The sequence below is a fragment of the Mus musculus genome, chromosome 17 (assembly GCF_000001635.26).
Source record: "Mus musculus strain C57BL/6J chromosome 17, GRCm38.p6 C57BL/6J".
Classification (NCBI taxonomy): Eukaryota; Metazoa; Chordata; class Mammalia; order Rodentia; family Muridae; genus Mus; species Mus musculus.
This window is the reverse complement of record NC_000083.6, coordinates 66,666,340-66,692,606: the sequence shown is the minus strand read 5'-3', so window position 1 is coordinate 66,692,606 and position 26,267 is coordinate 66,666,340. Positions and strand designations below refer to the sequence as shown.

The following is a 26,267-nucleotide window of genomic DNA, read 5'->3' as shown; positions in this document are numbered from 1 at the left end:
CATACTTTTTCCAGAATGCTATTTACAGAAATTAATGATAAGAAAGCCTTTAATACTTCATGTAATCGAAGACCAATAATAAAGATGCCGAAACCTAATTAATTCTAGGGAGAGTCCCTGCCAAGTCACATTTAGAAGAATAGTTTTTACACCTGTTTATTGATGTGGTCATCGGGGCTTGCACCTGTGAGACAAGCTGTCTGCCATGGGGCTACATGCACAGTCCTAGAGAATCCATCTTTTTTTTTTTTTTTTTTTTTTTTTTTATAAAAAATAATTTTTTTTTCCATTTTTTATTAGGTATTTAGCTCATTTCCATTTCCAATGCTATACCAAAAGTCCCCCTTACCCACCCACCCCCACTCCCCTACCCACCCACTCCCCCCCTTTGGCCCTGGCGTTCCCCTGTACCGGGGCACACAAAGTCTGCGTGTCCAATGGGCCTCTCTTTCCAGTGATGGCCGACTAGGCCATCTTTTGATACATATGCAGCTAGAGTCAAGAGCTCAGGGGTACTGGTTAGTTCATAATGTTGTTCCACCTATAGGGTTGAAGATCCCTTTAGCTCCTTGGGTACTTTCTCTAGCTCCTCCATTGGGAGCCCTGTGATCCATCCATTAGCTGACTGTGAGCATCCACTTCTGTGTTTGCTAGGCCCCGGCATAGTCTCACAAGAGACAGCTACATCTGGGTCCTTTCAGTAAAATCTTGCTAGTGTATGCAATGGTGTCAGCATTTGGAAGCTGATTATGGGGTGGATCCCTGGATATGGCAGTCTCTACATGGTCCATCCTTTCATCTCAGCTCCATACTTTGTTTCTGTAACTCCTTCCATGGGTGTTTTGTTCCCACTTCTAAGGAGGGGCATAGTGTCCACACTTCAGTCTTCATTTTTCTTGAGTTTCATGTGTTTAGGAAATTGTATCTTATATCGTGGGTATCCTAGGTTTTGGGCTAGTATCCACTTATCAGTGAGTACATATTGTGTGAGTTCCTTTGTGATTGTGTTACCTCACTCAGGATGATGCTCTCCAGGTCCATCCATTTGGCTAGGAATTTCATAAATTCATTCTTTTTAATAGCTGAGTAGTACTCCATTGTGTAGATGTACCACATTTTCTGTATCCATTCCTCTGTTGAGGGGCATCTGGGTTCTTTCCAGTTTCTGGCTATTATAAATAAGGCTGCTATGAACATAGTGGAGCATGTGTCCTTCTTACCAGTTGGGGCATCTTCTGGATATATGCCCAGGAGAGGTATTGCTGGATCCTCCGGTAGTACTATGTCCAATTTTCTGAGGAACCGCCAGACTGATTTCCAGAGTGGTTGTACAAGCCTGCAATCCCACCAACAATGGAGGAGTGTTCCTCTTTCTCCACATCCTCGCCAGCATCTGCTGTCACCTGAATTTTTGATCTTAGCCATTCTCACTGGTGTGAGGTGGAATCTCAGGGTTGTTTTGATTTGCATTTCCCTGATGATTAAGGATGTTGAACATTTTTTCAGGTGCTTCTCTGCCATTCGGTATTCCTCAGGTGAGAAGAGAATCCATCTTTTAACTATCAACTATACACACATATAAGAGCTATATTCTACACTTATTAGCACTTTGATAATTATCAGAACTAGAACCATTAACTAACGGTTTGAAATAACTAACAATTGCAACTGTCTCCGGAGCGTGGTTGAGTTTCCCTGAACCATTTTTATATTGTGAACTTGATTAGGAAATTCTTCCAACGTCAACCAAAATCATGCTCACTCCCCATCTGAATTTGGGTTCCAAATTCATGGGATTGGAACTCGAGAGGTGTTTTGGCTACTGTCCCACCCGCTGTAATTGGTCTGTGGGATATTCTTGATAAAGCTGGACAGCCCAGTGCCCTGGCACACGGGCCTCCTGATGCTTCTCTGTTGTGGATGGGCTGCTCCTATCAGCTGGGTTACAGAACACTACCCCTGCCTTCTCTAGCCCTCTGGGTTCATCTTCAGTTCTTCCCCATCACTAACTAAGTCCATCTTGCCTCTTCAGGAGCAGTACGTCTTTATCCATGATGCGATCCTGGAAGCCTGTCTTTGTGGAGACACCTCCATCCCTGCCTCCCAAGTCAGGTCTCTCTACTATGACATGAACAAACTGGACCCACAGACAAACTCAAGCCAAATTAAAGAGGAATTCCGGGTAATCGGGGAGCCAGGCAGGGTGGGGCAGGGAGATTGGAAGGCTATGGCTTTCCCTCTTTAGGAAAACTCCTTAAAGTAAGCTCTTAGGCCCTCCTTTGAATCAACAAGAGCTTCTCACCTAGGGACTAGTGACAGTTGAGGCTGGATGACTTTCCTGTGTGGCCAATAGGGTGTTTAGCATTGACCCTGGCTCTGCTTTCAAAATGTCTGTAGCAGCACCAGGCCAAACCCCTCCAGGGCCAGAACTACTTGGCTTCACAGTCTCTAGTCTAGCGGTGTCATCTGCATGTCAGATAGCCACCAACCAGTTCCAAGATCAGGACACTTGATTCACAGTATAACGAAGCATGGGTGCAGCCCAACCATGGACATGGCTTTGCAGGACACTCCATGTGCCTAAATCTTCATTTAGGTAAAAGTTACTTATGTTCAGGTTTTATCTAACTGTACCTAACTCTAGACCAAATCCTCTCCAACTTCTGGCCTCCAAGATTTTCAGTAACCTGCTCTAGTCAGAGCTACGGGTGCTGTATTCTATGGATCTGCAAGGACCCTTAGCCTCTGCCTCTGGCTGCTATGTGCTGTGTGTAGACAAAACTCAACGAGGGAAAGAGAAAATGGAGCCTGTAGATTTCAGCCAGCTGAGCCTACCTTATATGCCTTTTAGAGAATCGACTTGCCCTTAGCTCCTTTCTGGACCATCTTATCAGCCCACACTTCCTAAGGAGTCTCTCAGTTGTATCACATTTTTCAGTTGGCACATTATAACTGCACTTGTTTATGGGGTACAATACAGTGTTTTCAAAGTGTATTCATGCTATGGAGTCATGGGGAAGCAGGAAATCAGCCACCTGTGGAGACCTGACTGGAGCTGGGAGATCTCACCTTTCCCATTTATCCCACAGACTCTCAACATGGTGACCCCCACGCTGCGTGTGGAGGACTGCAGCATCGCACTCCTACCCCGGAACCACGAGAAAAATCGCTGCATGGACATCCTGCCTCCGGACCGCTGCCTGCCCTTCCTCATCACCATCGATGGAGAGAGCAGCAACTACATCAATGCAGCCCTAATGGACGTAAGGCACTGGGGACACATGGGAAGGAAATAGACAACGCATGTCCCCGAGACAGAGCCCCGGGGACACAGGGAACCCTTATCTCACTTATCTGCCCCCTGAGCCTTTCCAGAGGCAAGCTATCACATCCAACAACAAAAACAGAGTTAGCATTCCAGTGTGTGGTTTGGTGAGGAGCAGCAGTTACTGCTTCACAAGCCAACTATCCACCTGTCTGAAGTGCTCAGACACAAAGATCACCTATGCCACACTGTCAGGTTTTTAGCCTACCGGCCAGAAAGCAAGGGGCAGCTGTTAAGGTATCTGGCGGGGAAAGGGGATACGGTGACAGACAGCATTATTTAGTTCTCTTTCTTCCTAATTTAGGTGGTAATTAACATGGGAAGGAAACACAACTCATCGCTTCCTGCCAGTCTGTTTACTTCTTGCTATTCAACTGACAAGAAAGTAAACGGATATTTTCAGTGCTAATGTGTAAATTTTAATTCCGCTGGTGTGATATCATAAAAGGGGCTTAAGCTTGTTTAAAGCTCCCAGAGCTAACAAAAGCGTGCATATCTTTCATGGCAGGAATAAGCAACCGAGTCGCCCAGATAAACAACAAACCAGCAAGTTTGAGAAAGAACTGTTTTCATGGTACTTAGTTTTTAAAGTAAAGTGAAACACCCTCCCCTAAAATTATTAATAGAGAGAGCCAATACATTGCCCGTCAGAAGTATAAAACAAAATGGTAAGAAATAAATGTGAAGTTCCCATGATATCAAAGTGAGAATGATTCATCATAGTTTCACAGAAAAGTTTATTTTTAGTCCATTTTGGAGTTGACAAGGATGATAGAGCCAAACAAGTACTAAACACATCGGATGCGTTTTGCCGCACATCTCCACATGCACAAAATATCTCCACTGCCTCCCCTCACGTTGTGCTGTTTATATCTGGATCTTTCTCTTCGTGTCTGCAGAGCTATAAACAGCCTTCAGCATTTATAGTCACCCAGCATCCTTTGCCAAACACCGTCAAAGACTTCTGGCGACTGGTCTTGGATTACCACTGCACATCCGTAGTTATGCTGAACGATGTGGATCCTGCCCAGGTGAGTCCAGGGACTCCTTCAGGCAGACCTCAAGTCAGAGAGTCAAGTCTGCTTGTGCTTTGTTTGTATAAGATGTGCAAGCCCCACGGCCCGTGCCCATGGCCCGGCAAAGATTTGGAAACACAAGGGTTTACAAATAAGCATTAGAGCTGTAGAAGACAGTCGGTGAGAAGCAAGCAGACAGACTGAAAGCATAGGATACTGGAAGAAGAAAGACAGGGGCACAGATGGGGACCACACATTGCACAGCTAAAAAGAGCGAGCCAACCAGCGGAGATGGGACAGGCCTGGATCTCATGTTTTTAGGCACCTGTGCTTCTTGGAAGTGCTCAGCTGGGGCCTGCAAGAGGGAGGCAACATGGTGGCCAGATAGTGAAGGTTTAAAGACCGGCAGCAATCATAAAAGAAGCAACCCTGGGAACTGGATGTAAACTCAGCAGCTCAGGGAGGTTCTCAGGTGGCCCCTCCCACAGTGAGGAGGAGGCAGAAAGCCACACTACTGAGCTGGGTGACAGAATTTTCTTGGAGGGGTCAGGAGAGTCCCAAGGCCCTTTGGGAGCAGAATCGATTCTCAGCACAGGCTTCGCTGCCATGACAGAGGGCCTTAGGGAAACCTCAAGCTTAGTGCATATTAAGAGTGAACTTATTTGAACACCAAATTCGTTTTTCTATCCAGTAGAGAAACTGCTGTTTTAGATAGGGCAGGGGTGCTGGTGGAGGCTCCTGGAGTATTTCAGCATGTAAACAGGACAAGATGTCTCCTTCCCAAAACGTGGCCTGATGCTGCTAATGCTCCGTATGCGGCTAGGGTTTTTAATTACATTGAAGGCACCGTATTATGTGACTGAGGCTCTCACTTGAAAGCTAGCTGATGAAATAATAATGACAGCCCTTGTTCTTCTCCACTCCTTTTGGCTTCGTGTCAACGTTTTAGAATTCTTCCTCCCTCCTCCCCACTCGCAGAACAGATTGTCACTGTCTGTGAAAGCCCCGCCAGTTTCAAATGGAACCAAACCTGTCATTCTAAGTTCTAGGCCACAGTCAGGTTTCACCAATCTAAGAGCCAGACACAGGCTAGGAGAAGTGTACCCCGTTCCTGATGGGACGTGCATATGGATAAACTACGGGTGACCAAGATGTCACGGACTCCGGGGTGCTCCCTGAGCATCCGTGTCTGAATGCCAAAGCCAAATTCTAAAGCAAACCGTCTGGACTCAAACCAAGTCTTAGCTGACTGGCAGACGGAGAGACAAAGAGACTCCCAATTCTATTCAGCAGATAGAGCTGATTTCCAGAGCGGGGCTAGAAAGGCTTCTGGGACTCTTGTCTTTTAGCAAACGCTAAACTGGAAGCTGGAACTCCGGAGCGTCATAAGCGTCCGAAGCTCCCACTCGACTGTTTTAAGTATTTATCGGACCAGCTCATGGATGTGTTATGCACCATTTAAGCCATTTTCTACATGGTTTCCTCAGGCAGAATGTAGGACACAGTGTGCCAAGAGCTAGATGCCAGCCCGGGCCATTCATATTTCTGCAGTGTAAATGACAAGCATTTGATCAGTTGCTTGAACTGGGAAAAATATCAACAGAGAGCAAAGCCTGCTCTGTCCACTGAGGAATGGGCAGAACAGTTTAAAAGTGTTTGTTATGGCTTTTACTGCCATCTCAGCTCTTGGTCATCATGCCTGTGTGAACAGTGGGCACCCTTGGGAATCAAAAGGGAAATAAACATCTACATACCATTGTTTGACAAGGCAAGTTTAATAACCTGTCGCTAGGAAATGCTGGTGAGGAAGAAAAAAAATCCCATGGAAGCATTATTCAAAAATAAATAAATAAATAAATAAATGTAATTTCTAAATCCAGCAGGCGTAGCTAATGTAAAGAATAGTCTCGGCTACCCTACTTACCCTCTTAATCTTTAACAAGGATTAAAGATTTATCATGGATAAAGAGGGAGAAAAAAGAGGATATTTTTCACTGTTAACCGAGAATTTATCTTGTGATCTTGAATATATAAATCACATTTTACCACGTGACAGTGACAATTTAGGTCATTTCAAAAGTCAACGTCATCAAAAGAGAAATCTGACCCTCCCATGAATCCTCTTTTTAATGGAACATCAATTAGCTTTAACAGAATGTGTTGATACACCCAGCATTTGCCAGTTATCCGGAATTAACATGTTCCAGCAATCCCTTGGAAGAGCATGAGTCTTTCCAGGTACTCATGTTTGCCTAAGTGTCATCATTATAGTGGAGTCTGGAGTCATCTTCTTGGGGCCTAGACACATATTCCTTTTAGCATGAGTGAGACCTTGCAAAGGGATTCCATGTTACAAAGATCTTCAGGAAGCCCAAGTGCACCTGGCTAACACACACTTTTTGAGAAAACAACCAGAGTAGTAGAATAAAAGAATTGGAGCTCAAATAATTTTGTCAATGCTGATCATATCCAAACTGCCGTCCAGTCACCTTTGTAATTACACTTCTTGTTGTATTCTGGGTTCAGCTGTGTCCACAGTACTGGCCAGAAAATGGAGTGCACAGACATGGCCCCATCCAGGTGGAATTCGTGTCTGCAGACTTAGAAGAAGACATCATCAGCAGAATTTTCAGGATTTACAACGCCTCCAGAGTAAGAGCCAAGCCAACCGTGCTTGAACTGGGTTTCCACTTTCATCTTACCTGCATGGTGTTGGCATGTCTAATCTATCAATAGCAGGCTCTGTTCTAGGGGGTTGGAACTTCTCGGTCAACAAAACAAATCCCAGGCCTTATGGGGCTTATATGCTAAGAGGAAGCTTGTTAAAGAGAGTTTTTAACAAGGTAAAGCACAATAAGAAAGACTTTGTTAGACACTGTCACTAAGTGGCAAATGCTACTTGTTTAACACTGTAACAAAGTGGCAAATGCTCCCTGATCCCAGCAAGGGCGTGAGTCTATTCTAGAACAGATGATAGTCAGTAGGTGGAGACAAGAGGGTCTTGCTGAAGATGGGCCAGGGAGCAACATCACTAAGGCACGGTGGAAGCTAAAGAACTTGATCAGATATGGAGTGGTCCCTTATTGGAGGGCAAGACACTTGCTAAACTGACAGAATGGGGGTTGTAAAAAAAAAAAATGAGTTTTACAAAGGATTGCAAAGATGGGCCCCAGGAAAGGGTCTTGACTAAAACAAAGAACCTCTATCAGAAGGCAACGAATAACAGGCATAACGGAATTATGGTGTGCCAGAAAGCGGTAAATCTTAAAGGGAAAAAGAGTGCCAGGTTACGCAGCAAAGGGATCATTTGTTCTCATTTGCAATGGGCATGCCATGTGAGCAGACACTGAGAAAGGGAGGGAGTGGCCAGGAGCGCTCTAGAAAGACAGCTCTCAGGCAGGAAGTGGCCACAAAGGGGCTCTGTGGAGGGGCAGAACCTGTTGCGTTCCAGACACACTAGGACACTGCTGTGTCTGGAGACAAGTGAGCTAAGACAGGAGGCGCTGAGGGTTGAGGCACAGGAATCTGCAGGGCCTTCCCTGCCACTGCTAGCCAGCCAGCTCTTGCATGAAAGCAATGAAGCCACTACAGGTTTCCAGGAGAAGTGTGCCACCTAACCATCTACATCTGGAAATGGACTCTCTGGTTTCTGCCTTGAGATCAGATTCTGAGAGACAGTCCAGACAGCCGTGAGAAGGACCCAGATGACAGGTGACAGTGGCAGGACAGGAGTGGTGGCATTGGAGATATAAGCAGTGGAGAGAGCCTGCTTGATCCTGAGGGTGGATCCCAGACAGTCAAGGTGACTCTCAAGAAATGGATCCCAAGAAGAAGTGGCAGGATCATCATTAGCTGGGGTTGTTTGGCCTGTGGGAAAAACAGACATGGGAGGCAGTAAGAAACTAAGCTCAATTTGGAACACAGTAGGTGTGGGAGGACGATTGATCCCTGAGGTTGGCTTTTGAGTACATGAGGGTGTCATTCAGGAAAGAGCTCTAAATGGTGACTGACTGGTATCCACCAATGATATCCAGAGGGAAACGGAAAACTCTAGATCTGAAGGCCAGAGGCTCTGTCAGCCCAGGTCTGGGAAGAGTGGAGACTGAGGCAGAGGTGGGGTAAGAGCTGACCAGCGTACCTGAGAGACCTACCTGTGCCAAGAGGGTCCTTCCGAAGCTGAAGCCAGCAATGCTTTTTAATTTCTATAATCCTGTTTAATTATATGCACTGATTAATTAAAGATTGATCGCTCACCGAAAGCTGCATCATTAAGCAAAGCCATATTATATAGAAAACAGGGCAGAATCCACATCGCACTGAACTCACAAACATTTCCAGGTTATAATTTATCCCTTACCTTTAATTTACTTGTAATTAAAGTGAAGACATTTTTCCACACAATACACAGCATGGTTAATCTTGTTGCTATTTTTCTCTGGGCTTTTGCAAAATGTAAGCATTCTGCTCTACTCTGGTTTACGATGCCCTGTCATTTAAAACACCTGGATCTTTATAACCACTGGAGATTAAAGTCATAACTCTCCAGGCCTGCAGAATCACCCTTTGTTATGCACTGGCTTGAGTCTCCCTAGTAACTAATGCCTTGCCCTGATGGGAAAACCAAGTAGGAGGAGTCAGGGAAGATCAAGTGGGCGGAGTCAGCCCCCCCAACCCAGTAAGGTAAGTCAGGCCTCTTCCTCCACTCCCTGATTGGTCCCTTGTCCTCTGCAGCCCCAGGATGGACATCGGATGGTTCAGCAGTTCCAGTTCCTGGGCTGGCCGATGTACAGGGACACGCCCGTGTCCAAGCGCTCCTTCTTGAAGCTCATACGCCAGGTGGACAAGTGGCAGGAGGAATACAATGGCGGCGAAGGCCGCACAGTCGTGCACTGCTTGTGAGTATCCCAGAGCTCTCACCTCGGGTGACGTGCCCCATTTCCTCCACGCAGCTCGCCTTCCCCTTGCTGTACATACAGAAGAAACTAGAAGCCCCACAGAGTTTGATTTAATTCACCATTTTAAATCTAATAGTCCAGTCCTGGTACCTGGGACTCTGCGCTCTTCCTTCTTGTGTCTTCCATCCTTTGCCACATGCCTTCCCCAGTGGTGCAATGCCTCATCACGGGCTTGAACCCACAGGACCAGCCAGTCATGGAGAGCTGTGGGCCGTCATCTCCATATGAACTGTTTAATTCCAGTGTTTGTTACAGGGACTGAAAGTTGACAAGCGCAGAACCAGTGTCCTCTAAGGGTGACATCTAGGGCAACAGTTGTAGTAGGTGCTAAAATGTAAAAAAGCCTCCAGCCAGATGCTTCCAATGGGACGTGTACAGTGGCAGTAAGCATTGCCTTCAGGCCACACTGAAACCAATTAACTCCCAGTCTCCACGTGGTACCCGGGCATCTGTGCACGGAGAACTCCTGGATGAGTCCTGCATGCTGTCAACGTTGAGAGCCTCGAGGAGAGAGTGCCTTGCTTCCCAGAGCACTTTCACCCACACTTTCTCACTGGCAGGGATGTACAGCTAACTATCCAGCTGAACTGGCCTAACGGAACAGGCAGTTAAAGAGCATGGCAGTCGGGGAAGGTGCTCAGACATCTGGGCCAGTTAAGGGTGTGAGCATACGCTGTGTTTCTGAGGAGAATCCTTAGACCCATATGAGAAGATCAGTCCCAGATTGAAGGGCAATGAGCTTTTCTGCAGACCAGACCACCCTAAGTTTATGTGGCAAGTGGGTAAGAGGCCGGGTTATCCCCTGCTCCCTGCCCTTACCTCAGGCAGTGGAAGCCCTGAATTCTCCTCAGTCCCTTGGAAAGAGTCTCCAGAACATCCCAGCTCCCACCTAAGTCTTCCCCGTCTGTCTTGTGAGGAGCACTATACCCCTCCCTCACCGCTGTCTCCTCTCCGTTCCTATCCATGGACTCGATGCTTCAGAAATCTATTCCATCCCCCTTCTTATTCGTCAGACTCAAAAGAAGCGTTCACCGTACTCAGTGGATCGAATTGCAGCAGCCTTTCTTCCCCGGCCTAGGCAGCCATCTTCCAGTAACTTGCCATGATGACACGTACTAACATCGAATAGGCACACACACTATGTTCTCCAGGCCTCTTAGGAAATACAGAGTTGGACTTGTAGGGGAAGGAAGCCAGGTACATGCAAATCTACAAGAAGGGTGATATTGTCACCATCCGAGGAATGGGCACTGCTCACACAGAAACACCCCGTAAGCGTTGCCCTGGACAAGAGTCTACTATATCACTCAGCACGTCGTAGGCGTCATTTTGTAAGCGAGTGAGTTAAGGCAAGAGCCCTGCCAATGGATGTGCAGGTTGAGCCTATCAAGCGCTCTGCGAGCCAAGATGGCTTCCTGAAATGACGGAAGGGAAACAACCGAAAGGAAACCAGAGAGAAAAACCCCTGTATCCAACTGCTGCTCCAGCCTGCCCCGCCCAGACAAGATCACTCAGTAAGGACGACGGGAAGGAGCCTGGGTCACTGGAGCCCAGTGCACATGAACTCCTAGCTAACATACAAAAAGAAATAAAGAACCTAAGCTATTTAAAAAAAAAAATCCCAGCAGGGAAATTAACATCCAGTTAGCTGACATTAGATCTGTAAGACTTTGGTTTGCATGGGGTTGTTTTTGTTTTGTTTCATGGTCCTGGAGATAGAATCCAGAGCTTTGGGCATGCTAGGCCAGTGCTCTACTGCCAGGCTGCAGTCCCCGAACAGTTGTTTATAATCTTACTATTAAAAGTGGTTTTCAAATAGCCCTTCCACATCATATCTGGAAGTGTAACTTATTGTGAGCCTGGACTAGCTTTCTAACAGAATTCAGTTCTGGAACCCTCAAGAATAGGTCACGAGTGGGGATAGATGAAAGAGGGAGGGGCATGAAGGAAATATGCAAAGGCCTGTTCCATCACTGCGCCTTGCAGGCAACGTTCTTCCAAAAGCCGGCTGTGACCCTCAAGCTAAGCAGACACAACCCGTTCTGTGTGGTGTCTCTAAGAGCGGGCAATTTGGCTTTCACAAAGAGTGGGGGGTGTCTGTTATTCCCCCCCTGCCTACCTGACTTCCCTTCTTATCTTCTGTTGGGGCACCACACCCTCAAGCTCCCATAATTCCCGGTGCAGCTGCTCCTTGCTTTCTGGGTATAATGTTGGGTGTGATACTCAGACCTGGAGAGAAACTGCTTTGCTTTGCTTTGCTTTGCTTCCTTCCTTCCTTCCCTTCTTCCTTTCCTCTCCCTTTCTTTTCTTTTCCTCGCTTACAAGAAGGTTTAAACTGGTATCTTCCAGTATTGGTCAGGAAGTTAAAATAATAATAATAACAATAATAATAATAAGCTTTGTAAGCTGTTTAGCAGTCCTCTGTGAGGTATTCTGCATGTTGCAGCGCCACCTATTGGTGAGGGCAGAGAACACCTGCATGAGAGCTTTGCAGGTGGAGTGGTTCCCTAGGCCAGATGATACTCAGGGGAGTGTATGCAGAGAATTCTCTTCCTTCTTATAAATGTCTTACTGTTTTTAAAATAAAACTATGTCCTCATTCTGAAACTGTGGAAAGAGTGGACGTGGTCGTGAGCAGCTGTTGAAACAGGAGGTAAAAAGCCAATGAGCAAGGACCATGGAAAAATCCGTACAAAGAGCAAACTCAGAAGCAGAAGCAGATGCGCTTGTGTCGCCTGACCAACAGCAAGTGACTGCAGGGCAGCGGGGACACTGGACACATCCACCTCACTCCTTTTGGATGTACCATCCCCAGCTGTTGAAAGCAGAGAGCAGAGCTTCCATGAGAACACGTGGGAGGAACTCCTCGAGAGCAGGAGGTTAGCGAGGGCTGAGTAAGAGTGAGAGAGGGCACAGAATACTGGCCACCGGGGAGATGTGGTGATGCACTGAATTTCACTGAAATGATGACCTCATTTACAAGGTGTGCATAGATAAGGAGAGAAAGCAGGAGGAGGGCGCTGCAAGCCACACATCTGCAAACCGTAAGAACAAGAACATCCAACCCCTTAGTGTTTAATGAGCAAAAGGGTTAACAAGGATCACACGTTGGAAGAGAAAGCGTGGCGTGTAGCTTCATGGTAGAACCCTTGTCTAGCATACGCAAAGTCCTGGGTTTGATTCCCAGCACTGGAGAGAGAGGGAAACAAAAACAAAAACATCTAAAGAGAGGTAACCAACACCATTTGGGGTTTAGTGGAAAAATCCTCATTAAAACCACTGCTTGCCCATCAGAACGGCTGAATATTTGACAACACAAAACAATGTTCCCAAGGGCTAGAGATGCTGTAGAACTGACCAGGGTACAGCAGTGTGAGGAAGGGAGGAACTCGGGGGCTGACGGAGACACTGTGTGTGGATCCGATAGAGCCAGCGAATGCACATTTGCAAAACGTAACTCCAATACCTACTGGAGAGTTATATACTCAGTGATATCCAACCAGCCATGTTAGGCCAATGAGATATCTCATCAGGTCAAGGCGTTTGCTGCACAAGCCTGCCTAGAACTCACATAAAAGCGAGAGGAAAGAGGATCTACTCCACAAAGCTGTCTTCCAGCCACCATGTCCATACTGTGTCTCGCCACTCCCTCAGAATGATAGCAGTGCCAGGCTTAAGAATGTGGGAAAGGCTAGTTACCTCTCACAAAAGAAGCCAGTGCATGGAGAGTACAAGAAGATCATTCTAGAAAATACAGATGTGATCCAAAAAAAAAAGAAGAAGGCGGTAAGAACATGGACTCCTCATGGCTAGAGCAGGATTGTTTGGGGGGCAATGAAAATAGTGACTGGTAGATCTTAGCACACATAATACAGTTCCCAGCTTTTATTCATCACTATACCAACCTGTCAAGGTCAGTATAAATAATAAAAACAAATACATTTTCAAATGGTAGGAGAGAGAGCTATTGCTTATGGTAGAATGCTGAACACAGGAAGAAAATATAAAGCCAACATTAGACAAATAAGACAGTCGTAATTAATGGCTGAAAACAAGACCTGCCCCTGTGTGTGAAAATCAAGGGTGATTGAGGAGAATCAGTATATTTACATAGTCCCAAGGTTTCTCACCCCAAAATGCGTATTAACTACTAAGAGAAGGATGATAACTTGATGGTGAAAATCCTTACCAACATCGTCCTATGGGTAAGATGAACATCCTGGGGCCAAGACACATCAATGCATGGATCCCCACAGAGGCTGTAAGACTCCTGCTCTGGCTCTCTTCATGAAGTCCAATCCCTCATCTCCAGTGACAAAAAAAAAAAAATATATATATATATATATATATATATATATATATATATATATATATATATATATATATGTATATATATATAATCAAATGAACCCAGAGGGAAGGACAAAGCACGGTGGGACTTGGCAGGGACCTTTTCAAACTGTGGCCAGGACACAGGACAGGTCTCTTCTAAGCCTTTCTACATTCCAAATTATGTATTCTACAAAGCAGCCAGCCAGATCGCCTCAGAAGTAGCCATATGAAGAAAGACAAGGGAAAGGTGATAGACAGGTGACCCCTTCAAAGACTGGAGAAGGTCAAGGAGATGTGAGAAACAGCTGAATGCAAGATTAGATCCTGAGCCACAAAAGGGCCTTACTGCAGAAACCGGTAACAAAGATGGAGGCCTGTATCATAGTTCAGCCCAGTGTGGTGGCACCGTTCTTTCTGACTTTGATGGCGTGTGGTGGTTATGTTAAATGTGCACCACGGGTTGGGCAAGGGAACGCTGTGTGCTGTATTTACAATGGTCTCATGTGTTTAAACTTAGCTGGTTTTTTGTTCGTTGAAGATTTTAAATAGCCCTCATGTTTCAGCGATAGAGAAATTCTAGTAACCTTCAAAGGTCAAGTGCTTGCACATACCCCCACCCCTTGTCATTAATTTTCCTTATCAGTAAGGTACCATATCAGAAATAATAGTCTGGGTCACAGATAAAGCGAGATTCGAACCGTGGGCGACATGCTAAGTCAGCTAGCTCTCTTTGCACCTTCATTCTGACCTTTCTCTGGGGTTCAGACCATATGTCTCAGGCCATGGGTGAGAAGCAGCATGACCACAAACATTGTCCAACTGTCTCATTTCCTCTATGACAGGAACGGAGGAGGCCGCAGTGGTACATTCTGTGCCATCAGCATTGTCTGTGAGATGCTCCGACACCAGAGAACTGTGGATGTCTTCCATGCTGTCAAGACATTGAGGAACAACAAACCAAACATGGTGGACCTCCTGGTAGGATGCCCCTCTGCCCTGACAAATAGGGTGTCCCAGAGTTGGTATCAGATTCCTCTCCAGCCTCCACATTGGAGCTGCATACTCAGAGAGGAGACTTATAAAACTGATTGTGAATCTTCTGCATATAGTAGTCAATGCTCAAAATCAATATGGTGTCAGTATTCCTTGACCAGCTAGTTCCCCAAATAATCACACAGACATTTTAATATTTTAAAGCTTAGACCGCCTAGCCCCATCCAGCCACATGGGTAGTAAGACCTTCTAGGCCCACAGTGACATCTATCTCCTCCAGTGTCTCCTAATGGAAGGCCTCTTCCTTCTTCTTCCCTTTCTCCCTCCTAAGAAGTCCCACCTACCTCTCTCTACTGCCCAATCACAGGCTTTAGCCTTTTATTGACCAAGTAACTAGGGAGCAAGGTTTGTGCAACACAAGCTGGTATACATGAGAACATACTCATCTTTGGACAGCCAGATCTAGGGGTACAGAACTTAGTATTTGAATCCATAGCAGCACCAGACCAAGCCCAAGAGAACTTCATTTCTGAAGTACAGCACACTGTTTTGTTCATGGGCCTTTTTCTTTTCCTCCTCTTCTCTCCGTCCTTTCCTTGCTTTCAGAGGAGACTACCACAGCTTGATTGAAATGTAGAAAGAGCTGAAACTTCCAAGTGAACATTCTTATTAATTTCCCTTCCTGGCAGTGCCTTCCACGTGTCTAAGCACTTAGTCTTAGTGAAGAAGAAATAATCATAGTACAAGAAATGCCAGATTTTCAAATTATAGATTTTATAAATAGCTTAATCGTCTAATATTTATCAAAGCTGTGAATTTCAGTTTGACATACGGAATATTGCATTTAATTATGGTGGCCACATCTGAGAAAAGTATTAAGGGAGTTGAGAAACAGAGAACTAGGTGCAATTATTTTCTTAGAGTATTTCACAAAAATCCCTTCGTTTTTTCTTTCCTACGTGGAGCTGTTAAGATGCCAGCCATGGTGACTCAAGAATAGAGAGAGGTATAGCTTCATAGAAGAAGCTTTGCTCCTGGGTTCTGTGCATCTCTGTGACTGGAGATCTGACAGGAACACCAGTGCAGAGTCTGGGCAGTGACTTGAAGCAGGGTCGAGGGAGGAAGAGTCATTGTACGCTTAGCAAGCTACAACGGTGTTCTAAGGCCCAGAGTTCTGTAAATTCAATTAAAGTCCAAAATGTAAAAAGGGAGCAAGAGGTGCGCTCAGTTTGATAAAGTAGCCTGAGACGCATGTGCTATGGGGGATGTTACTGCAGCAGAACCCAGGGCTGGGTAATAGCAGTGACCCTGAGCACCAGCTCCTGGAGGCATAGCTAAATCCTACTCAGGGCTGGCTACTCCTCCTAAACACTGGCTTGGGTTCATACTGCACATCTAAGAAGCACGTGTTATCCAGGGACTCTGGCAGAAGGGCCGTGCCTGGGAACATGCCCTCAGACCTATGGGCCATTACATCAGCTCTGCCAAGAAGAATTCTGTTTCCCCAGACATTTGTCCTCCTTTCGTGCCCTGTAGGAAAACCACAGAAACCCAAATTAGATTCCCAGCCATGCTGTTAACACAGACCGTAGGACGTCAGACACGTGCGCTTTGCCGCTTTCGTGTCCTTGGGTTTTACCTTCCTAAGTCAAGTGGTAGTGGTAGCTTTTTGAGGCCAGGCAACACGAAAATACCTGTATTTGTGTTTGAGGCATTGCAAATCAGAGAAGCATTGTTATTGAGTGTGTAGGTGTCCACTGGGCATAAGGATGCCTTTGTGGCCCCGGGGACATGGTCAGGTCTAAGGGCTACTGAGGGAGACTAACAGCCCCATTAATGTGACAATTAATGTGTGCCAACAAGCCTGGTTTCTAGAACACTGCAATGGTAAGAGGCTTCATGGCTGTAAGGTGTGTGTGTGTGTGTGTGTGCGTGTGTGTGTGTGTGCGTGCTCGTGCGCACACGCAGACTTCCCTAGAACAAGCTAAAAGCTGTCACGTGAGAGGCAGAGTCTTCACCTTTCTGGGCTGAACAGAGAGCAGTCCCAGTCAGCAGTAACAGAGTTGAGAGCAGAGAAGGAGATCACTAATACAAGACTTACTCTCGACTTGGGTTAGTACTTGGGCAAAACTGCCCTGGGATAAGAAATGTCCGTTCCCTCCCTGAGCCTGAGTTAAGCAGCACATTAGAAGAACACCCTTCCAGGCCTTTCCCGTAATGGCTCTGCTGAGGAGGTCATCACTCAGGGGCTGTTATGGTCGGAAACAATGAGGATTTTTTTCGAATCAGTGGTTCAGACTACTGGCCAGGGTGATTCCTCATGAGCCGAAGGGAGACTCAGACGGCTGACCAGAGGGAGCCTGCGTGGTAGACAACTGTTCTATGACAATGGTGGAGCTTGGGTGGTTATGGGTAATTCCCTCCCACCAAAGGTATGTCTTTTTTTTTTTTTTCTATTGACTTACAGTAATTCAGCATGTTTATAGGGTGCAGTGTGACCTTTCAAACCACAGATGAACACAGGTGTATCTGTCCCCTCGGGCTTTTTTTTTCTCTTTGTGTGTGTGTGTGTGTGTGTTGGAAACCATCCAGATCCTCCTCTCCGATGGCTGTTTGGAAATATTTAATTTGTTGTCCCCAACCGTGGTTCCTTACGGTGTGGTTGGTATAGCCTGGGTAGTCATTCCTTCAACGCTGTATCCTGTACAATTGTGGATCATTCTACTTGAGAATACAGGGCCCCCAGGAGCCCAGAACACTGAAGGTCAGCACCAATCTTTTGAGAAGGTCAATGACAAAGAAATGAAGGAAGTTTGAAATTTCTAAAGAAAACCATCTGCCCATCTGTCATGGTGACTGTTAGCAAGATAATAGATAATAGCCGGTGACCAGAGGAAAAAATGTCACGGTGCTCTTTCTATCTGGTTTGGAGCAGAGTAGGAGTTCTTGGATTTGGTTTGTTTTTTTTTTTTTTTTTTTTTCCTCCATGAAGCACAGTATCTCTCTATTTTAGAATTCCTAAATGTTGGCTGAACAAATTAGTTAGCTCGGGTCAGGGTAATGAACTGTGATGTGACTATCCCATGTGGAGCAGGCTATCTGAGATCTGAGTGGGGGGAGGGGGGGGGGGGGAAGATGGCCAGCCATTGAGAAGAGTGCTGACAATGTGGGCTACATATTTGAAGAATGAGCATGTGCTACCAGCTTCAGAGCAGGAAGCAGCCAGCCAGGAAGCAGGGTGAACTGAGGGGGTACAGATGCCTGGCCCCACTGGGTCTCCTCACACAGCTCATAGGTAGGAGGACCCCCGCAATGATCTCCTCCATCTGGAGCATCCAAATCTTGCAACTGTGCCCTTCCCACCCTCATGGGAAGAATACGCTGGGATTCTTCCTGGCTCTTTCCTTTTCACTCTGTAGCTCTGATGGCTCTGACATTGAATTGCTCCAGACATTGAAAGTGTCTGTACTGATTTCAAAGCCCGGCACTCTCTGGTATGTATACCTAGGCTGCCCTAGGGTTCTGTTACCTCACAATCTTGGTTTTGGGAGCCTAGGGAAAAGACAGCAGATTGCAAGGAGGAAGTCTGATTTAGAACACAGGGGCCGCAGAAATGGTTCCGTGGCTGAGAGCACTTTGTGCTCATGCATGAGGGCCTGAGTTCAGGTCCAGCATTCATAACACAGGCATGCTAACACAAGTAAGGGCTGTAGTCTCTACATTGTCTGGGGAAAATACAGGAGAATCCCTGGGCCTTTCAAAGCTTCCAGACTAGCCAAAAAACTTGTGTTCCAGGGAGAGAGAGACCCTGTTCTTAAGGAATAAGGTAACACACACACACACACACACACACACACACACACACACACACACACATACCCCTAATAAAAATAATAATTTATAAGGTTAGAACTCTTTTTTGCCCAGAAGTGATAGCTGTACTTTATTCTGACCCCATGTTAGCCTGGCTTCTAAGTTAACCAGGTGTTTATGAAGTCTTGTCACCATCCCTACGTTCTGGGTCCCCAAAATAAGAAAAACTCTGCCTAGTTAGATTCTGAGGCAATCAATGGCCTTGAAATTCTCCTAGATATCCGGTCCATGGCAAAACTGGCCTTTCAGGGAAATACACACCCTGGTCTTGAGCTATATGTCAGTCAGGACTTCCTACTTCTTGAAATCCAGGTAAGACTGGCCAGGTTCATGTATAAAATGGGGGCATGACCACCCCTAAGGTATGGATGAGATTTTTATTTTAGATGTGAGGGAGAGTACAGCCAGAGGCATCTGGGGGTGGGGGGGGGGGGGGAAGGGAAGAGAAGGGACCATAAGAGAGAGGCAGGAGGGCAAAGAGAACCAGAAGGACACAGGGCTGCAATGACAGGGTCATATAGGAATCAGAAGCTGTAGGAAGGGAAGCCCATGGACTGGGGAAGTTTAGGATAGGAGGCATGGTAATAAGAGCTGAGAGAGCCCGCATGCCATCACTGGACTCTAACACGGTGGTTCTCAACCTTCTGAATGCTGTGACCCTTTAATGCAGTTCCTCATGTTGTGGTGACCCCCACCCATGAAGTCATTTGTCACCAATTCATAACTGTAATTTCGCTGCCGTTATGAATCATAATGCAGAGGTCTGTGTCTTAGGTGACCCCTGTGAAAGGGTCATGACCAAAGCCATCATGGCCCGCATGCTGAGAACCACCGTCCTAGAAGTCAGCAGGAGCTTTGTTGTGCTAGTAGGCACCATAGTTAGCCATATATCTGGAATTTCCTTTGGACCTGACAATCCGCACCCAAATAGAGGTCCCCTGTTCCTTCTCAGTTCCCACAAGAAACGTAGGAACTTCCGAGCTTAGTCATCATTGACATCCAACACCCGCAACTGCACCATGAAAGCCTACTTCAGACATCATGCCTCGTTTAGTGCTGGGCACCGGGTGCTAACTGAAGCACACATCAGGTGCCGTCATCACCCCTCACGTCCTTCCTCTGTAAAATGGGGCCATGTGTTCTATCATCCCATGGTACAAAAAGTTCTGACTAGGTGACATCATGCATCTAGGAAGTAAAATAGTGCTTATGAAGGAAGGGCTGGAGGGGAGAGGGGGTGGTGGCCGACCACCACAGGGTTTCTCCACTGGCTGGAGAACTGCCGGGATTCGCCTCGTGTTCATGCTCGAGTCTGTAACTATTGAAAACCATGGAACTCCATCACAGTTACAGCTAATTCAATTCCGGGGTCTGGCTGGGCAGTGCCCATCCTATACTATACAACAGAGGGAGCCTTCCAGTTAACAGGCAGGAAAGAAGAGCAAGAAGAGCCTATCAGGCATCTCAGGTTAAGTCCCAGGGGCTGCCTTGTTTCACATCAGCTCAGGTAACAGTGGCCCTCAGCAGTCACTTGCCCATTTCAAGGTTCAGTGTGTGTAATACGTAGCCATTTTGTTTCTGACACTTGAGGGCAAGGTCTCACCCTCTGTAGCCATCTGTTGAGCAGTGCCGAGGATTGACCAGTCTCCCTGGCACTGGTCACCAAAGTGACCTGCTGGGAACCAACTATCACCATCCACCCACAGATATTTGCAGGCAGGATCCTGTTCAGCTTCCTAGCTGGAAGGTTTTCTCAGCCTGAAGGGCACTGTTGTCACTGTGAAACTTGTCCAAGTTTCAAACAGGCACCTCTGGGAGGGAAGCTGGCATCAGGTACGTTGGGCAGATTATCCCCTTTGAATCTTGAGCAGTTGACAGGAGGCGTTTGAAGTGCCCAGACTGACTGCAGCCCTCCTCAGCTCCTTCAGCACAGGCAATGTGTACTGACAGAGGCAGAGTGCCCACCCTTCAAGGGATACCTCGGAACTAACCTCGGGAGCCTTGTGGCTCTCTCTCGCACTCAGCCAGCGACCTGCCAGGAGCTTTAAAGAATGACCTCAGCTTTGGGTTCCATTTCAGAAGTCACCTTCTCCCTCCTCGCAGTGTCAGTGGCGGTCAGCATCAGAGACTCTTGAGATGAATTGTGAGTGGTCCTGATGGGACTAGGACCTTGCCGAGCCCCTGCTCCGGGCAGTGCACTCCATGCCTGCAGCCATGCTCTGGAAGACTCGGGATCACGGCATGTTTTGATTCCTGAAGCACAGGGATAGCGCGCGCGGCTTAATTATACCATTCAGAAGCAGGGTTCTGAGCGAGGAAACCACACCAGACAGAGCTGTACCTGGTGATCAAGTGTAATCAGTTTCCAATGTAGGAAAATTTGAGGCATTTACCCAGGTGCTTGGAGGAGGGGACACTGCAATTTGTGGCCTTTCTTTTGCCTTCCCCTTACTTTTACAATTCAGAAACTGGTCATCACAGAATCGGTGAGGATTGGCAGTTTGCACAGGCGGATGTGCTGCGAGAAGGGGGGGACTCGTTTTGAAAATTACAGTCATGCCTAAGACAGGGCAGCTCTGGTGACTTCCGGGCAATAGAGCACTAGCCTAGAAACCTTAAATCCTCCTGAGTCTCCGCCCTCTGTCGTGACCCTGAGGCAGCAGCCACAAGCACCCACTAACCACCTTTGAATGTGTTCAAAGAACCATTTGTGGTAGTCACCGAGACTAATTGCCCAGTTAGATCTGAAAAGAATCATTTTTATGCAATGAGGGATTACATTTCCATAAAAGAAAAATCATCCCTAGGATTCAAAACTGGAGAAATGATTGGAGCACTTGGTGGCCAATTTGTCAGGCACAGCAATCTGACAATGCAGCCTTTTAGAATTCTAAAATCCAAATTACTTCTTTTTAAACACTCCGAAAATAAAAGCATCCTGCAACTAAAATAATCAATCATAGAATGCAAAACCAGAAATAGAACTTTGCCGGGGGCAAGTGATGGTGTTTCCAGTTCAAGAGTTTAAAAAAAATAAAAGCAACCACAAAGAGAAAAGGTTAGAGGACAGACCCCTCGAAAGACACTTCCCATTCACCCCCACATCCCACACTGCTGTCAGGACTCTGTGTGAACAACACAGAGGGCCGCACAGGTCCCACTGCTGTCCACCGTGAATCGTGTGGACAGGCACCACTGATGCTGGAGGACAGGAGTGACAGGCCTCCCATACCACTGGATCTTCCAATCCCAGAAGCCATTGCTGGTGCTGTCACTACAGTGCCAGAGGACACGTGCCACATCAATTGGAGATACTATAGGTGAGTACTCTGTAGCTGTTTTCAGACACACCAGAAGAAGGCATTGGATCCCATTACAGATGCTTGTGAGCCACCATGTGGTTGCTGGGAATTGAGCTCAGGACCCCTAGAAGAACAATCAGTGCTCTTAACCACTGAGCCATCTCTCCAGCCCAGAGCTACTATTCTTACAGTAGTAGCCGCACACAGAGTGCCCCATACCCTCTACTGGCTGCACCAAGCCTACTTCTACTACTACAGAATCTCCATTCTTATGTGGCCACCAGACTGTGAGTCTCTGACTCTGCCAAAGGTCACTCATCCCAGCCAAAGACGCTCTATAGAGGCTTCCTACACTGAGGTGCCCCTGAAGAAAGAGGGCCATCATTGCAGCATACAGCATGCATAAACTGATACCCCCACGACACTCCTGGAGAATATCCCTAGAAGACCAGAGTGTTAGAGATACCTGACGTTTCTCTCAACACAAGAGCACAAGAAATAGTGATAAATATAAGATACCTTCCAGAGAGCATCACTGTCCAATAATGGCTTCCAGTGAAGTTTAAATGGCCAAATGCCTGATATGGGAAATAAAGGAATAATGGGATCAGTGAAGCCCAAGAGGATATAGATAGTTCAATAAGATGCTCAGGATATGAATGAGAACATCAGAGGAGAGAGAGAGAGTTTGGAAAGAGAACCAAATGGAAATCCCCTAGAAGAGCTCAGACAAATATATCGCTGAAGCCTCGGCATCAGACTAGAAGGGAGGAAAGACTCCGTGGTAGTGAAAGGACCTTATCTTTCCTATCGATAGATTTTCACTAAGCCAGCCAGGCTACCTTTGACAGCACGACCCTCCTGCCTTCCCTTCCTGATGCTGAAACCACAGGTGCATGTTACCACCTCCAGGAAAGGCCTGTCGTTTTGAAACATTCCTGTCACACAAAGATGGAAGCTGAAAAAGCAAGAGTGAAAACATTGAAGGCCTGTGATCCACCATTAAAGGACAAATGTTCATGTCCTGAAGGCATGGGTGTGGGGTGTAAAAAAAATTAAAAAAAAAAAAGTCTATCTGATAAAAGAATGAAAGAAAACTCCCCTAATCTTGAGAAAGATACAGACGTCATGGAGAAGAGGCTTGGGTGCCTGTAAATGGACAAGACCAGAAAAGGTCTTAACCATAGATGATGACTTGAAACTGTCAAAAGTACAAAACAAAAACTTCTAGAATATTTAAGAGAATCTACCCACTCACATTTAAGGATGGTCTTGCTAGACCAGAAGCATTTTTCTCCTCATCAGAAACCTTGCAGGCCATGGATGGATATAATGACATATTCCAAGGCTTGGAAAGAAAACAACAGACTAGTGAGTTGGCTCAATGGGTGACAACATTTGCTGCTACAGCTGACGCCTTCCATCCCTAGAACCCCCGTGGTGGGAGGAAAGAACTGACTTTCCCCACTTGTCCTTTGCCCGTGTACTGCATCACACCGCTACAACCTACAAAAAAAATAGGTGTAAAAGCTAAATAGAATATTCCTGGACTTCACAGAGAATAACCGCCAATCGAGAACGATGTACCCAGCAAGGCTACCAATCCTAAAAGCGGTAAAGGGCTCCAAAGACAGTCAGACCGAGAGATTCATGACCACCATGCTGTCCTTTGAAAAGATGCTCAGTGGAGCACTGCATCCAGATGTGAAAGAAAAAAAAAAATAGCCACCACCATGAAAACAAGGAATCCTAGTAGAAGAATGGGTATACAAAAGAGAACTGTAAAGGGATCAGATGTGACCCGTACAATACATATGACATCCCAAGGGAGAAAAGCCTAAAGAGGCCAGTCTAGGACACAGGCCTGTGACGGCAGCTCTCAGGGAAGCAGGACATTGTAAGGTCAGTATCAGGCACATGCCATGCACCAGGCTACCAAGGAGAAGAAGGAAGTGAAGACTCCAAGGAGAAAATGAACAAGATGAGAGGAGGAAGACAGCTTTGCTGACCAGCTGTAACCATGAGTGTAGACAGACTTGGATCCATACATAATTAAGATACAGACAGCGTGAATGGGCTCCCCCCCCCCACATTACCAAATATTATCATCTCATCAGAAAATAAACACATACCTGAAAGTAAAAGAATGGAAAATGTGATTCCAAAGTCTAACAAGCAGGCCACGTTTAGATGTGGACAGGACTTTAGAGACAACTGTAATGAAGGCCCGACAGTTCCTGGGGGGCTTTCACTGTAACTCTAGGCACTCAGTTTTATTTTAAAATTCACTAAAAATTGTTCAAGAACTGATGTGTGCCTCCCAGAAGATCTCAAATGTTACTGTATATCTCTTATTCTCCTTTTGCCTTTACCCAGAACTCCTGTTTTAATCCCATTTTAAGTTTAAGGGAAAGCAGGGCCAAGCGAGAGGCAGCCTTCTCTACAAGCCTGGCAGGAACCAGGCATGCAGCCATTCCGACCGGCCTTCCTAGTCTCTCTGTCTACCTCTTGATCTTCCTGTACGAAGCTCACATTTTTCTCAATACCCTTGTAACGCGCATAGGAACAGCATACCTTCATATCTCATTCCGCATGAGGCATTAGTTCCAGGACTTCCTCCAGATGCTCCGTGTGTGTGTGTGTGTGTGTGTGTATACTTGCCTTATGTTAAAATGGCATAGAGTTTGCATAGACCTAACACCTCTATATGTGTTGGGTATATCCTCTAAATCACCTTCAGATGACTTATAATAGAAACTAGAAATGCCATACAAATAGTTAATATACCCTGTTGTTTATGAAACAACAACAACAACAAAAACCTTACTTGTTCTGTACAGCTGCAATTCTTTTTCTGATATTAAATGGCATGAAGAACCCAAGCATCTTCCGCTGCACAGCTCCCCCCTCCCAGAGCAATAATGCACACAAACACTGCAATTCTCCAGGCTTTGTGGAGAAGCATCATCAATGGATACACTGTGGCTCAAAACTGTTACTTTCTGATTCATTGTGGGTTCATAGCTTTATCGGTTTGTGTTGCAATTAAGAATCCTCGCCTGCTGTAATTGCTCTGACACAGGCAGCTTTGGCAGGGATGCTGACATTCATTCTCGCCTTCCCTTCCAGGATCAGTACAAGTTCTGCTATGAGGTGGCCCTGGAGTACCTGAATTCGGGCTGACAGCATCAGCAGCCCCGCAGAGGAATCCCTTCCTACCACCAAGTCAAGGAGTTCTACAGTGTCCGTGACGATCAGAACTGTCAGTATGCTTATTTTGCTTTGCATAATTGGCTCTTTTTTAAGAGCCCAAGAAAGTGTTTCTAAAACTGCTTGCACTGCCCAGTTCCCTGTAATGCTGCTGCGTGATCAGACCCCAGCAGACAGTCCCAGAGACTGGACTCCTTACCACTGGCCCTGTTAGAGCAGCGTAGATATGTGGTCAATCGAAGAGCACAACTATATTCTTATGAAGGAATTTGTACCTTTTGGGGTATTTTTTTTGTGGCTGTGACCCTTTGTCATTGTTACAACTGAGTGTATGTTTTCGTTCTGTGGAGAATGCTACCTGGCATTATGATAATATATTCTTTTAGTTAATATTTGTATTTTAACATGTTGCATAATATAAGATTATATAGCTTTCAGAGACTAACAGATAAAGATGTAATGTACAAGGACACATTGTATGAGTTGTTGTTTCTAGCGGATTTATATGGGTTCAGAGAGAAAAGCTGGGGAGGCCTCCATTCAAAATGTAACCCGGTCAGTCACAGATCCAAAGCTTTCCCATTTGTTTATATTGTAAATATTTTTGATTTCATCAAATTATTTATTCATTAAAAGAATTTTTTGTGACGCACAGTGGGTGGCAATCATTTTTACTAAGCCCAAGAAATGACGGATTGTATGATGTTAACTTTTTGTGACTTCTCAACTCAATAAATTATGACCCTTGACCCACTCTTGCTGTATTGCTAGTGTCCCAATAATAGGTGGTGGAAGCCACACCCCTCAGACCCCTCCAGTCAGAGAAAGCTTGCACCTGGAACCTTGTCTTGGTCCATGTTTCACTTCTGATAGGTGGTTAGCTTATAGAGAAACATACATCATGCAGATATCGAGGCCTCATGGTGAGAGGCTGAAAGGGCAAGCATGCACAGGAGAGATGGAGCAAGAGATGGCTTCTGTAATAAAGCCACTCCCACAGTAATGGCCATAGCCCATTCAAGGCCACCCATTAAAACCCAGACCTCCCAGAGTGTCTGACAGTTTACTGTCCACATGAGTTTTGGAGTGGGTATTCACATCCTAGCAGCCTGTTTGCCTGGTGCAGGTAGAGCTTCAAACCCTGGGACTGTGTGGGTGTGGCCTTCCCTGTGCTTAGGAAATGTGTTTCAGTGTTTACCTTGGGGTAGAAATGCAGAGCTAGCTGCACAGAATGGAGACAAGGGCCAGAGCAGGAATTTTC

The 26,267-nt window shown here is 46.2% G+C and overlaps 1 protein-coding gene across 2 annotated transcripts in view; it reads left to right on the top strand.

The window, feature by feature from the left end:
• Nucleotides 1–25,759, top strand: part of Ptprm (protein tyrosine phosphatase, receptor type, M) — a 687,644-nt gene extending 661,885 nt beyond the window's left edge. For both annotated transcript variants that reach the window (NM_001357625.1, NM_008984.2), the window contains 7 exons: nucleotides 2,033–2,182; nucleotides 3,090–3,263; nucleotides 4,225–4,356; nucleotides 6,868–6,993; nucleotides 9,073–9,236; nucleotides 14,471–14,606; nucleotides 24,926–25,759. In NM_001357625.1, the coding sequence (NP_001344554.1) occupies nucleotides 2,033–2,182; nucleotides 3,090–3,263; nucleotides 4,225–4,356; nucleotides 6,868–6,993; nucleotides 9,073–9,236; nucleotides 14,471–14,606; nucleotides 24,926–24,979 (936 nt within the window). In that variant the 3' untranslated portion in view covers nucleotides 24,980–25,759. The remainder of the gene's footprint in view (nucleotides 1–2,032; nucleotides 2,183–3,089; nucleotides 3,264–4,224; nucleotides 4,357–6,867; nucleotides 6,994–9,072; nucleotides 9,237–14,470; nucleotides 14,607–24,925) is intronic.
• Nucleotides 25,760–26,267: the final 508 nt, after the last annotated feature.